The following is a 13996-nucleotide window of genomic DNA, read 5'->3' as shown; positions in this document are numbered from 1 at the left end:
GGGTTGAATATTTTTTGGTACCCAACTTTCAATTTTCCTCTCGGCTCTGAGCTTGTTTCTACCCCCAAAGTATCACATAAACAACTACAAAAATTTGCAAGATGTCTCTCAGCTTTATCTCATTCCTAATTTTACATCTCACTTTTCCCCCCAGCACTTTTATTTTTGGCAGCCTCCTAGTTGTTCATATTTTCATAGACAATGCAACAGTTTCCAATAAAACGATATATTATAGAACATACAAAATATGTCCTCAAAACACGTATGAAGTGCAACTTTTAAACGTGCAAAACTCAAGGGCTCTCTTTCCCATGAATGATGAAAGAGAAGCAGAATAGGTTTCTCTCACAATTATTAGAACACAGTTGAAGTCTACAATATTTCGTTTAAAGTAAAAACTGTTACTTCATTGTAATTATTAGTAAGCGCAGAGGCAAGTTACTTGATTCTTCGCCACTGTCAGTCTGTGATCTCCAATTATTCCTTTCTATACCTCATTTTCCTCAATCGAGAAACAAGCGTTCTAGTAATACACCAGGCTGTTCTGAGGAGTAACTGTGTCGCTACCACTTTCTCGGCTGGTTGTTATTTTTCACTTGTGAGCTGGTTGGTTTAAAAGTATCATTTCAGGGAACAATACTTGATGCTCATGACGTCCGAGGAGCGGGGGTTACAGGGAATGAATTCCAGGGTCTGGCCTTATTGGGCTTACTTTATGCAGAAGGGAAATTAGGCAACAAACGATTGAGAGACATCGTAAAGTGCGAAAAGAAGGAAGGCTTCAGACGGGACCATGCCAATCGGGGTCAGGGCTATCTGCCCTCTGGATCAATTCTGTCTCTCCAAGCAGTCCGGAGAATCCCTGCGGCCTCTGCCATGGGACGTCACAGGAGGTGCGACCAATGGCGGCTCGCTCGGGTTGCTTCGCTTTCCGTGTTTCCGGCGCGGCCGGGTCCGGCTGCTCCTGAGCTCGGCACCCCAGCCGGTCCTCTAGACTGAGGTGCGTCAGCTTGGGCTACCAGCCCCACCCTCCACCCTCCGCAGAAAGCATCAGGTCTCGGGCGCGCCGAGTGACACCGGAGTCCCGCCCCCGTATGTCACTTCCGGGACGCTTCCACCGCGGTGCCTTGTGGGTAGCCGGCCAGGGGTCTCCTGGCGACGACCATGGCGGGGGATGTGGGCGGTCGCAGCTGCACGGACGCGGAGCTGCTGCTGCACCCTGAGCTGCTGTCCCAGGAGTTCCTCCTCCTCACCCTGGAGCAGGTGGGGCGTTCGGGCCCGACTGAGGACGGACGGACGGGCAGCCGGGAGGACGGGCAGGCCTGCGGGAGGCTCGTGGCCGCTCCCCGCCCACACAGATCCGGTGGGGCTTACCTCGCTCGGATCTCCCCCAAAAGGAAACGTCGAAAGAGTGGCTGGCATCCCCGGATAATCCTCACTAGCTCGGAGAGGGCGTCCCAGACGACCTCCGCTGCCTCTGTGCAAGCAACGGCCTCCGGAAGAGAGGGACTGGGGAGAACAGACAGGGAGGGGAGAAGTCTGGTGCAGTCAGGGCTGGATCCGGAGCGTCTGAGAAAGAATCCGTTGCACAGCTTTTTCGCCTCCCTTAGAGAGCCTGAAACTGAGTCCCAGAGAGATGGGCTTGCTTCCTAAGATCATTATGGACGTGGTCACCGTTAGGCGAACTTGAGGCACCTGGCTTTCTATGTGGCGTGCTTGCTTTTTGTCTTTTTTTTTTCCCCCCAGCTGGTGTGAAATAGGCAAAACATCAAAGAAAAATGGGATCAGTCTTATCCAAATGGCTGAAAGTTTCGCTAGGGTTTTACGTAGCACGTCTGGTTTTCTATGAGGTTTTTCTTGTCCTAACTACCGTATCTTTTCTCTAATTAACTGAAGTTCTCCATACGTTATTTTAAAGATGACCTTTAACCTGTGGTTCTCAAGCTTCTAAGCACACCAGGATTCTCGAGGTCTTACTGAAACATACACTGAGCTCCGTCAGTTTCTCATTAAGTAGGTTCCGCATGTGCCCTAAAACCGCATTTTAACCAGCTCTTGCCGTTGACTCGTTGACAGCACTTTTAAGCGCCGCTGCCAACTCTTCAGTGCTTTCCAAACAGATGTAGTCCTCTGGGAATGTTGTCCAAGAGTTTCAGGGTACTCCCATCACTGACTGAATTCAGGAAGTCAGCATTCCCCTATATGAAAGAGGAATACGATGGTTTAATATTTAAAAAAATGGAGTCAAACCAGTCAGTTGGCCTTGATGTTTCAGTTAAACAAAGCATACATTTCTCCTGCTTTTTCTTGTGCGTTTTGCATAATTGTACTTCATGAGGTTGAGAGGAAATTGGGCAATGAGAGAGATTGGGGTCATTTAGGCATGTTGGACAAGGAGTTGAGTGGTGAAAATGTGGTGGGTGGGGCATGGTGAACTGAGACTGTCATCAGAATGGGGAGTTCAGTTTTCTTCTGCAGTAGTATAAGCTCATTTAAAACGCTGTACAGGAGACTCTGTGTGTGGGGGGGGAGTGGGGAGTTCTCCATGGTAAAGGCAGTGCTTGGCATACTTAAAGGAACTAGGTTGAGTCCCCATCATCCAAAAAAAAAAAAAAAAAAAGCAAGTACCCACCCACCACATTAAAGAAACATGAGAAATAAAACACAGGGTGAGACTTAGATCTTACCCCACCAGTTTGACTATGATGATCATACTCAAAGTAGCTTATGGACAGAATCAGATGGTATGCTTTCTTTTATCTGTTTTCCTCAAATAATGCCCATTTTCATTTAGATTGAGATGGTGGTGGTGGTGGTGGTGGTGGTGGTGGTGGTGGTGGTGGTGGTAATGGTCCTCTACCGCTAGAGTTGGCTAACAGTTGTGGGCAGTAGTCTTCAACAGTCAGGGCGTGTGGCCACTCTAAGATGAGGACCAACTTAATTTTTATAGAGTTTAATGTGTCTTTAATATTCTATTTAATAACACCTAGGACTCTTAAAGGGATGTAATTGTGAAAATAGTTTTATAATTTATTTACGCATAATGCTTTTTACCATGTAATGCAGATAAGTCGTTTTTAAATGAAAGATGTTTTGAGATAATTTTTGTTTCCTTTCCCACAGAAGAACATAGCTGTTGAGAATGACGTAAGAGTAAACAAGGACAACCTTACTGACCTTTACGTCCAGCACGCCATACCATTGCCTCAGAGGGATTTGCCAAAGAATAGATGGGGGAAGATGATGGAAAAGAGAAGAGAACAGCATGAAGTGAAAATTGAGACCAAAAGGTACTTTCTAGTGGTTCCAGGTTTCCTGGTTACATCTAATCCTTTATGACTGAAGGGTTTTGTTTTTGTTTTTTCCCATCAGATAAACTTAGGCAAAAACAAACAAACAAACAAACACAACAAACAGACATTCATTTGGTAACTGTTAATTGAACACCAAGTACTATGATTGCTGTAGTGGACAATACTGGCATCCCTGCTTTCATGTTTTAGTTGAGAGGAACTTAAGTTAAATGTATGCTGTGGAGACAGGTAAACCATGGAGAAGTCATGGCAATTTTTGGTAAAGTGGTCAGTAACTACTACAGAGTGACATTTCAGTAGAAAGACCTGTAAGAAGTAGAGATTTGTCCGTTATTCCACTCTCTGAGAACCTGGATCGGGAGTGTGCCTGTAATGTATCAGGTCTAGGTTTGGAAAGAGATGGAGGTAAAACATCTACTGGGAAGGAATGGTAGGGATTGTGGGATCAAGTGAAGCTTGTGGATTTGGGGAATTTGGGCTTTATTCTGAGAAGCTGTGAGAAAGTGTTGAAGTAGTGATGGTGGTGTCGTCCCCCCACCCCCACCCCCCCAGACGGTGTTTTAACAGAATCACCCTCCCTACTGTACCGAGAAGTAGTTAAGATGGGGAGTTGCAAGGATGGTTCAGGGAGCTCAGTGAGGAAGGCTGTGCTATAATCCAGGCGGTAAATGATAGTTTTGACTAAAGTGGGGAATTTGATGGCCTAGGATCAGGATGTGTTTTGTAGGTAGAACCAATCGAACTTGTTGGCTTTGAGGAAAAAGATGAGTCAGGTAAGACTTGACTGCTGTGGAAGTGAAGAGTCTGTTAGCTAAATTCAGGTACCATCGTTTAATTCTTAGAAGACTTAAGATTCAGAAAAATTATCATAAAACTATAAGCAAATTATTTTTAAAAAGAAAACTACATTTGATTAATGAACATTGCTGACTGCATTGAGAGGATGGCCTTCTAAGATCCTTGAGTGTTTGCTCTAATGAGTGATGGTGTTAATCAGTTACTCGGGCCTTCTCTACATAAGGCACTGTCATAGGCAATGGATCCTTGAGTGTTTGCTCTAACAAGTGATGGTGTTAATCAGTTACTAGGGCCTTCTCTACATAAGGCACTGTCATAGGCAATGGATCCTTGAATGTTTGCTCTAATGAGTGATGGTGTTAATCAGTTACTTGGGCCTTCTCTACATAAGGCACTGTCATAGGCAATGGATCCTTGAGTGTTTGCTCTAATGAGTGATGGTATTAATCAGTTACTCGGGCCTTCTCTACATAAGGCACTGTCATAGGCAATGGATCCTTGAGTGTTTGCTCTAATGAGTGATGGTGTTAATCAGTTACTCGGGCCTTCTCTACATAAGGCACTGTCATAGGCAATGGATCCTTGAATGTTTGCTCTAACGAGTGATGGTATTAATCAGTTACTCGGGCCTTCTCTACATAAGGCACTGTCATAGGCAATGCACTAGAACAGTAGGAGAAGGATTGGAGGGCTGGGGAGAGATGGAGGATGTAAATCTAACTTGATCAGCGGTTTCGATCCCTTGTGAGTCCCTTAACTGAGGTGATTAGTAAGCATGAATGCAGTTGGATATATGTATGCTCTTAGTTTGGGGGAAAAGAAATACAGAGGTAGTCTTGCCTTTGAGCAGGAGTGATTACATGTTAGTACAGGCTACACATAAGTGTTAACTTTCACAAGCCTCTGAATTCTGTTACATATACCTTTCATTTTGTTTACTTGTTTAGGTTCTTAAATTCAAGCAATATTATTAGCACATTCCGGCACTTGTCCTAGTAATAAGCAAAGCTTTCAATGCTGATCATACTTTTCTTCAAAGCTAAACTTCTCATGACAGCCCCTGGATATTGTTTAGAAAAGATCTTTGGCTCTATTTTAAGAATTTGCAATTTGGGGGATGAGGTTTAGCTCAGTTGTAGAACACTTATCTAGACAGTGTGCAAGGTATGGGTTTGATACCCAGCACCATATGACCCCCAACTCCACACAAAATTTTACAATTTGAATCTTGAACCAGAACATTATAGTTGAAAGGACCTAGGAGTATCCTGTTTTGTTGAACTCACTCTTTTATCTGTGGAGAAACTGAGATCCAGAGGAATGCTGTAACTTGCCCAAGGTGACACAGTGTATTCGTGTAGACTGAAGTTTCAGTCGTGCTGGGCAGCAGCCGTTTTTATAAAATAATCACTCAGGCTTAATATTAATTACTATTTGGTCTATGGCTCAGGCTTATTGCTAGCTAGCTCTTACATCTTAAATTAGCCCATTTCTATTAATCTATATCTTGCCACGTGGCCGTGGCATTACCGGTCTGCTGGCATCTTCTTCCTTGGGTGACTGGATGGTGTCTGCTCAACTCTACCTTCTCCCTGTATCTCTCTTGGATTTCCTTCCATAGGCCAGAGCAGCTTTTTTATTAACCAATGGTAGCAACACATATGCACAGCATACAGAAAGACCATCCCACAGCTTATTAGTTGCATTTCTGTTTCTGTGATAAAGCACCATGACCAGGGCAGCTTATGGAAGAAAGAGTTTATTTGGTGTATGGCTCCAGAGGGCTAAGAGACCATCACTGTCACAGGAGAAGCACTCTAGCAAGCCCTAGGCAGGGTGTCAAACTCCACACAGGAAGCCGAGCAAACTCCCAAGTGGTACAAGTCTGTAAGCCAGTGGTTTTCAGCCTGTGGGTCTGGACGCATTTGGGGGTCAAAGGACCTTTTCCAATAAGACCATTGGAAAACACAGATATTTACATTGTAGTTCCTAACAGTAGCAAAATTATAGTTGTGAAGTAGCAATGAACCATTTTATGGTTAGGGGTCACCACCACATGAGGAACTGTATTAAAGGATCACAGCATTAGGAAGGTTGAGAACCACTGCAGTAGAGCTTTGTGGCCACATAACACATGCATTCCCTCAGATAATGGAACTGACCAAAGGTGAGGGTGTGCATGGAGGCCTCGCCATGCCTGAATGAAGAATAAGGTTGTGTTTTACAATACAAGTCTACTCCTTTGGTCTATAAACACCATGTACTTCATTTACACCAGATGTATAGAGTATTTCTGTTTTGTAAACAATAAGTTAGCTTATTGAAGCATCTTTAGAATCCAGCCTTCACTTTGACTCATCACTCCCCCATCATTCATCCAGAGCAATACTGAGCCCACAAGCTCCATTCACTGAAAGTGCCCTGTGCTGGCTATTATTTTAAATCTTCTTTACCTTTTTTTTATTCCATGTGTTCTATGCTTATACGTGTTTAAATCCACAAATATTCATAATTTCCTGCGTTATTCAGGCCTGTGCTTCAGAGCAATGAGATGCACCAATTAATTAACCATTGGACATGAAGACTCATCATATCTCATGATTAAAACTGTACAAATAATTTAATCACTGATTATAAAGTGCCCAGACATTAGAGACATTTGGCATTTGCAGTAGGGTTTTGCTTTATTATTTGTGAACTACCACTGTGGGAGTCTTGATAATGTTTTATAGTTTTTCTTTGTAAAAGAATCGTTGATTATGATTGCATGTTCAGGATAGCAGTACCAATAAGCTGCTCTTTTTTATTGTGGAGCTGCTTAATATTTATAGTACCTACTTTTTTGTGTGTGTGATACAACACCAAGGTCAAGGCAGTTTGTAGAAAGAAGGATGAGTCCCAGACAGGGAGCCATGGCAGCAGGCTGCAGCTAGCCGAGAGCTCACATTTGAACTACAGCGGGACGTAGAGGATAAACTGGGAATGGCAGGAGTCTGACCTCCTCCACTGAGGACTCCTCCACTGAGGACTCCTCCACTGAGGACTCCTCCACTGAGGACTCCTCTAGCAAGGCCACACCTCCTAAACTGCCCAAACAGCACCACCAAATGGGGACCAAGCACTCAAATTCCCAAGACTATGAGGGACATCTCATCCAACATTTTTAGAAGTAATGTTTTTATGAAAGATTCTTATAAATAAATATTTTGTACTTGAAAGCACTAGAAAATTGTTTCTTTGGGCCTGGAAGTCTTACTTCCAATAGTTCCCTTTACCACAGTCTGGTCAATAAAACTTGTTGCTTATTGTTCTGACTGAATGCAGTCCCCTGATCTGCCAGCCCGTGCGGTGCTTTTCAAGAGCACATCTCTGATTTCAGGAGCACTGCTGTGGACGGACTGAGGAAAAGACCCCTCATTGTGTTCGATGGGAGCTCCACAAGCACAAGCATCAAAGTGAAGAAGACGGAGAATGGAGCAGATGACCGGCTCAAGCCTCCGGCCCAGACAGGCTCTACCCGTGATGCCTTTCGGAAATTACCAAATTCCTCTTCAGGGGTTTCACCCCTAGTTTTGTTTTCCAGTTTGTCTATGAACAATAAAATGGAGCACAATAATAATGACACTAAACAGAACCATGACTTAACACATAGGAAAAGCCCTTCGGGTCCTGTGAAGTCACCGCCTTTGTCCCCTGTTGGAACTACTCCCGTGAAATTGAAGCGGGCTGCTCCTAAGGAAGAGGCCGAGGCCACGGTAAGTATGGGGTGGCTTCCATATTGAGCACCTACCCTGCAGCTCCAGGTCAGCCAGCTGTGCTTGTTGCCTTTTATTGGGGATGGGGGTGCTAAAAACAACCCTATTTCCTTTAGAGGATTATGATCTGAAAACAGTATAGAGTTTAAAATTTGGCTCCATGTCAAACTACCATGGAATTTTGATAGTTAAGCTGACACCTCTTTCCTTACTATGATGATATAAAGAGTCACCTTGAGACCAGTCCCTGCAGCAGGGAAGGCTTAGTGATCACACAGAACCCACTGAAGCCCTGAGAGAATGCTCCCTCACCTCCCCAGTCTCTGCAGCCTCTCAGTCTACCCCAGTAGGTACAGCTGGTAGCAGTACAGCATGTGCAGGATGTACAGCCAAGCTGGGCTGAGGAGCAGAGGGTGAGGTCCCTATAGCTCAGTAAGTACCATTCCAGGGTAGGTGGGTGCTGCATCTCTCCCCTAGCTGCATCTCCAAGGTTCATCAGTGTCTAGGAGGAAAAGAGCACACATGATATCACTTGACTCTACAGTCTGCAATGCCCACTTGCTGCTCTTGAACTCTGTAGTAGTCTGGGTTTTTTTGTTTGGTTGGTTTTGTTTTGGTTTTGAGACAGGGTTTCTCTGTGTAACCCTGGCTGTCCTGGAACTCACTCTGCAGACCAGGCTGTCCTCGAACTCACAGAGATCCACCTGCCTCTGCCTCCCGAGTGCTTGGACTAAAAGCGTGTGCCACCACCACCCAGCAGTAGCCTGTTTTGTTTTGGTTTTTTTGTTTGTTTGTTTGTTTTATCTTGTTGTTCATACATTTGAATTTCGGAATCTAAAAATCCACAGTAATTATTGTTTTTGAAAGTTCATTGAATTTCTTTCTATGTAAAATGAATGCAGAAAGGCAGATTTCGTAAAATGTTTTTTCTGTCTTGGGATTAAAAAGCTAAATAATCCTTTGTTAGTGAGGATGCTACTGTCTAGGGCAGCATATTTATGCAGCAGTATTTGGGCCTAGGCCGTAAGTGTGTTTGTACTTACATTAAACCTACCCTAGAGTCTGCTCTTTCCTAACCAACAAATTACTTAACTTTGGAAGGCTAGAGGAATTCTGAAGGGAATCTCTCACATACATTCTGTTCCGCTATATTGAAGCATCTGGATGCTTGGATTTTGTACACGAGTCACTGTGCATAACTTCCAGTTAGTTGGCCAGACCGTACTTTGATTACAGGGCATACGTGGGACACCAGTCTGCCTCTGTAGTTATTTTAACCACCTTTGTGAGATAGAGGAGAATGTGGGGTGAAAGTTAGAAGAATAAGCCACATCTGAACTACAATTACTACAGGGAGTGAGCCTTTGAGGCATAGATATTTACATAGCTATGATCTCTGTATATGTATATGTAGATACATACAGATCGGTATTGCTTTAGAAATGTGAATATTTAGTCACCATTTCTCATGGAGTTTAGACTGTGATGTCCGTGAAGGAGGTGGGCCAGGTGGGGAAGAGGCAGGTTTGCAGCAGCCGAACTTCTCAGCTCTGCCCATTAGAATCACCGTAGGAGCATCTAGAAAGCCAAGAGAGGCCTATCCCTCTACCTTCTGCAGTGTCTGGTTCTGCTGTTTGTGGGATAAGGTTCAGGCTGTCCCTGCGTACCTGTGTGCGAGAGAGAGACAGAGACAGAGACAGAGAGAGATATCTTAGTGCAGAACACTTGAGAACCAGGAACAGACAAATGGGAGCCAGAGAGACTTGTTTCTTCCTGTGAGCCCCATCCCCACCAGGTGGCAGCAGAGCTCTTGGACTGGCACAGCTGTACTGGACCTTGGCTGGGTACGTGCTCCTTTGAGCTGTTCTGAGGCATCTCTGCCGTTGTAAACTGGTTCTGCTCCTGTCTTCCAGAATCACCTGAAGCCTCCAGAAACAAAGAGGAAGATACAGCATGTAACATGGCCGTGAAGGGAAGCCTCCGAAGTGTAAATAGAGCTGCAGCTGCAGTATTCAGATGAGTCCACAGTATTTACTGAGGTCCTGATTACTGTGGGATTTTCTTGAGGTTTAAAATAGGTTTGGAAAAATAAAAGTCTTTCCCTTCCCTCCCAACCCCTCCCTCCATTCCTTCTTCCCTTCCTTAAAATGTCTTGACTTTCATGACCTGATTAGGGAAGAATTTTTTTTTTAATATATAGCTTTGTATACATCCTTTATAAATTTCTTTTCCCAAGCAGCAGCATATAGCAATTGGCAGTATTCTGGTAAATATTGCCACCTGCATCGTGAAGGGTTCACCGAGGAAAGTGTGTTGATGGTGTTGCTGGAGAAGCATTCTGCTCTTCAGTTGCTCGTGCCGCTGTGTCCCACTGAAGGCAGAAGAGGACAGAGTTTGCTGTCACTTCCCTCTCAGTGGCAGAAGCTGCTCATGTGTCTTTAGAACGTTCTGTCGTGCAAGGATCCTGCCTGCTCTTTTCTTGTACGGCTTGTGGTCTCATTGTGAGTTCAGCCATTTCTTCTACGCTTTCTCTTTTTAAAATGAGACTGGTTTCAAAGTCTTCAGGCTGGGTGATCACGTGAGAAGCAGTACTTGACAGCAGAAAGTTTGGCATGATGGGTGCTAGAATTCTAGACATTAGGAAAGTCCAGAACATGTGGCAGTGGTGGAGGGAGGTGCTTATTGGTCGCTGTGGAGTAGGCAGTCGTCATGGTCAGGCCACTGGAATTGGAATTCACTGTAGAGTGCAGCGGAGAAGTGGACTCCTAGCTGAACATGTGCTAGAATACAGCTCCCTGCAGGCTGTCCCATGCAGGGTTAACTGACAGTCTTTTCATTGTTGTGCAAATAGCGTTATCCACTTGTATAGTGCAAGTGAGTGAGAAAATACTGTTTGCTTTACATTCATGACTTCTAGTATCTGCTCCCTCCTTTATACTTCTAACTGAGAGTAAAGATACTTCACACCTTTTCCATGTATAATCTTCAGATTGGTGGTTTGCCTTGTTGGTAGGCCTTAGGGTCATCTCCTTTCTTTGATTTGTTAAAACAAGCATTTTAGATTGGTTATCAACTAGCCTTACAAAACATAATTCAGCCTTGCAGGTAAGTACTGTTCTTAGACATCAACCCTGTAGTTTTTTAGCGTTCTCTTTTTTTTCCAGACTAAATTTGTACACATAAGACAAAATTGATGCATATTAAGTGTTGCATGAGTTGTTGATGCTACAGTAAGATTTTAAATGTATTGTTATCTGCAGGGCTGATTAATGAATATTGTTGATGGGAACTGTGCTCCTATATGTACTTGTCAAGGGAGATTTGAAAAGTGCAGCTTTTAGAGTAGACTGACACAATCTATTTTATATTCAGTTGACCCTTCTGCTTCCACGGCATTTCTCTCTTTGAAGAGAGAGTTAGCCATTTGACAGTTTTAAGTCAGTGGGCACTTATTTTTAGTTACTCAGTGAAATTAATTTTTAATTTGTATATTTAACTTACAGAGTAGGTTGGTAATAACAGCTGAACTGTGTAACATTGTTGCTTCAAATTGAAGTTTATACTATGAGCATTCAGCATCTACACTCACATAGCAGCGTATTATTGAGCTGTTTGGAGTTTGAGAGGTGGAGAAGCATTGAACCATGCACTGTGTATTTCGTACTCCCTGTCACAGAGCTCTGTGCCTCCTAAAGGGATCATGGAGTTGGCTTCCTCTCTGTAACGAAGTGTGCCAAGCGCTGGGAATCTTGAGAAGCAGCCTTGGGAGGCTCGTTCTGAGGTGGTGTTTCCATGTGGGTTAGAAGGACTCATTGTGAGTGGTGAGCAGTTCTGGAGCACCTTCACGCACTAACATGGGGTTAGTGTTGTTGCTGTCCATTCTGTGTCCCAAGGAGGCCAGCTGCTCTTATTACTGGGTTGGCAAATGGATGGCACTGGAGTCAGTGGGGAGCTTGTGAGGTACCAGAGGCAGCACATCTGCCATCAGCAAGTTGTCCTTGCTCTTTCCTCCTGCCTGTTGTGTACCTCCTACTCTCTCTCCCATTCTCCTTTCTCTTTTCTCTAGGTCTCAGCTTCAGACTTAGCTTTGCGAGTTGCATTGTGTCTGTGACTTTACTCCATTCACTAAGGGGTGGAGATAGTCCAACCCCAGTCCTCTTACTTCTGAGGGCTCATAGACCACTGTGTGGACCCTGCAGTCTGGAACCGTGCAGCATCAGGGCACTCAATTGCTTCCCAAAGGCTCTTACAGCAGCGTAGTTTCCCAGAGTAGCCTTATTAGTCTAGACAGCTGCCAGGGTCTTGAAGAGCGGCTCACTACTACCACGAGGCTGTATTTGCTGGTATGGAAATTCATCAGAATTGAAGCTTTCATTTGAAATTCTATTTTGGTTGACTTAAGTTTGAGAGACAGTTCTAAAACTGATGTAGAGACTCATTCAACAGCAATGACCTTTTAAAAACTTACATTAAGTAAAACTGCCATTAGATTAAACCATCCCAGTGTGTTAGAGCTTCCTCTACGTCCTGCTGTGGAACTTGAGCATTGTTGAGAGGTTACTAATTGGTCAACATGTTTTTAAGTGTGCTTTTACTAAATGCTTGTGTAAGTTTTGTAATTCAGTATAGAAAAGGTTGACCTTGTAATGTACGGTTTTTGTATGTATAGTCTTTTAAGTAGCCTTGTCCTTATTTAAATAAACTGAGTAAAATTATCTTGAGCAGATCTGTCATTTGCAAAACAAATCAGATGGAAAAATATTCCTGTTACTTGATGTGACAGAAGAAACTGATTCAGGGAGTGTCATTGTGTGTGGCATAATCTTATCTACATTGCATTCTTTGCATTCAAACAGCCCAGCCCAGTCACCTGTTGTGAGCAAGAGGACAGTTAATTATGTCATGTTTGAGACATCTTGATTGACTTGAAGATGTGCATCCTCAAGTATCCCTAAGAATAAATGGGACAAAGTAGAAACTTGGTTGAGAGACTTAGGGCAAAGTCATCAGCTGAATTCCCCTCTAGGGAGGGCGGCTGCTTTTCTAAGGCAGATTCTACCACAGCCTGCTTGTTTATACCTCCCAAGTACTAGGAGCACAGCTCTGAGCTGAAATGACTAATTCCTTAGCTGGGATCGTAATGTTACTGTTCTGGTGAAAGCTCCACCTCAACCCCTGGCACCCATATACCCAAAGAGCCTGGAATGCTCTGATGGAAGCTCTACCTCAGCTCCCCCACCCCCTTCTCTCTGTCTCCAAACCCTGCCCTGTCTCAGAAAGCCCACCAAACACTACTCCTCCCTCAGGACTACTGCTCAAGACTACTCCCACAGGGTATTTAAACTGCACACCAGAAAACAGACACGTGTTTTTTTTGGTCTCTCTTCCCTGTCTCCTTGTTTGAGGGGGGCAGAAAATCATCCGGGAGTGCTTTACCCATTAAACCTGGGCTTTTTCTAATTCGGTTTGATTTGGTTTGATTTGGATTGCTGCATCGGCAGAGAGATTTAATCGGGGTGCAGAAACTTTTCAGTTACTGCATTTGAAGACTGAAGTTCTAAATCAAGTAACTTGGAAAATACTCCGGTAATTTGCTATTTTGAACAACAACAAAAAAGCAGAGACAAAACTCCTTGCATTTGGTTGCTTTTTACTAGTGTGTTTTATGAACTGAAATGCATTTAATCTTTTCAGTTGCTTAATAATTTAGTTGATTTCCTTATTGTGAAATAAAGAAACAAAGATATGAGTTCTTATGTATTTTTAAATACCTGGTATTGTGTATCCTAGGGTTGAGCAAGGTGATTCAGTTCCTTATTCTGTGGAGAAGGTAGGCCAGGGAACATGGAATGGCAAGGTGTAAACCAAGAATTTATTCAGTCATCTATGTATAGATGCGAGGAAACCTTATGCTTTGGGTTACGTTTTAGTTACTTTTCTATGCTGTGATAAAACACCATGCTCAGAGCAAGTTATTTTGTGCTTACAGTTCCAGTGAGTCAGAATGCATGAGGCAGAGTGGAGATAAGCAGGCACTGGGTAGCAGGAGGGGCAGCTGAGTGCTCACACCCTAAAGCAAAAGCAGGAGGCGGGAGGGGCACACTGGGATTGTCATGAGTCTGTGAAACC

At 43.9% G+C, this 13996-nt stretch overlaps 1 protein-coding gene across 1 annotated transcript; it reads left to right on the top strand.

The window, feature by feature from the left end:
* The first annotated feature begins 1117 nt into the window (after nucleotides 1-1117).
* Nucleotides 1118-12582, top strand: C16_21H2orf49 (chromosome 16_21 C2orf49 homolog). The gene is made up of 4 exons (XM_059281461.1): nucleotides 1118-1263; nucleotides 3124-3290; nucleotides 7492-7867; nucleotides 9781-12582. Exons 1-4 carry the CDS (start codon nucleotides 1165-1167, stop codon nucleotides 9835-9837), a joined length of 699 nt encoding a protein of 232 aa, XP_059137444.1. The 5' UTR covers nucleotides 1118-1164; the 3' UTR covers nucleotides 9838-12582.
* The last annotated feature ends 1414 nt before the right edge of the window (nucleotides 12583-13996 follow it).

The sequence above is a fragment of the Peromyscus eremicus genome, chromosome 16_21, assembly GCF_949786415.1.
Source record: "Peromyscus eremicus chromosome 16_21, PerEre_H2_v1, whole genome shotgun sequence".
In the NCBI taxonomy this organism is placed as follows: Eukaryota; Metazoa; Chordata; class Mammalia; order Rodentia; family Cricetidae; genus Peromyscus; species Peromyscus eremicus.
Note: the sequence above shows the minus strand (reverse complement) of the source record. Positions and strands in the feature narration are given on the sequence as shown.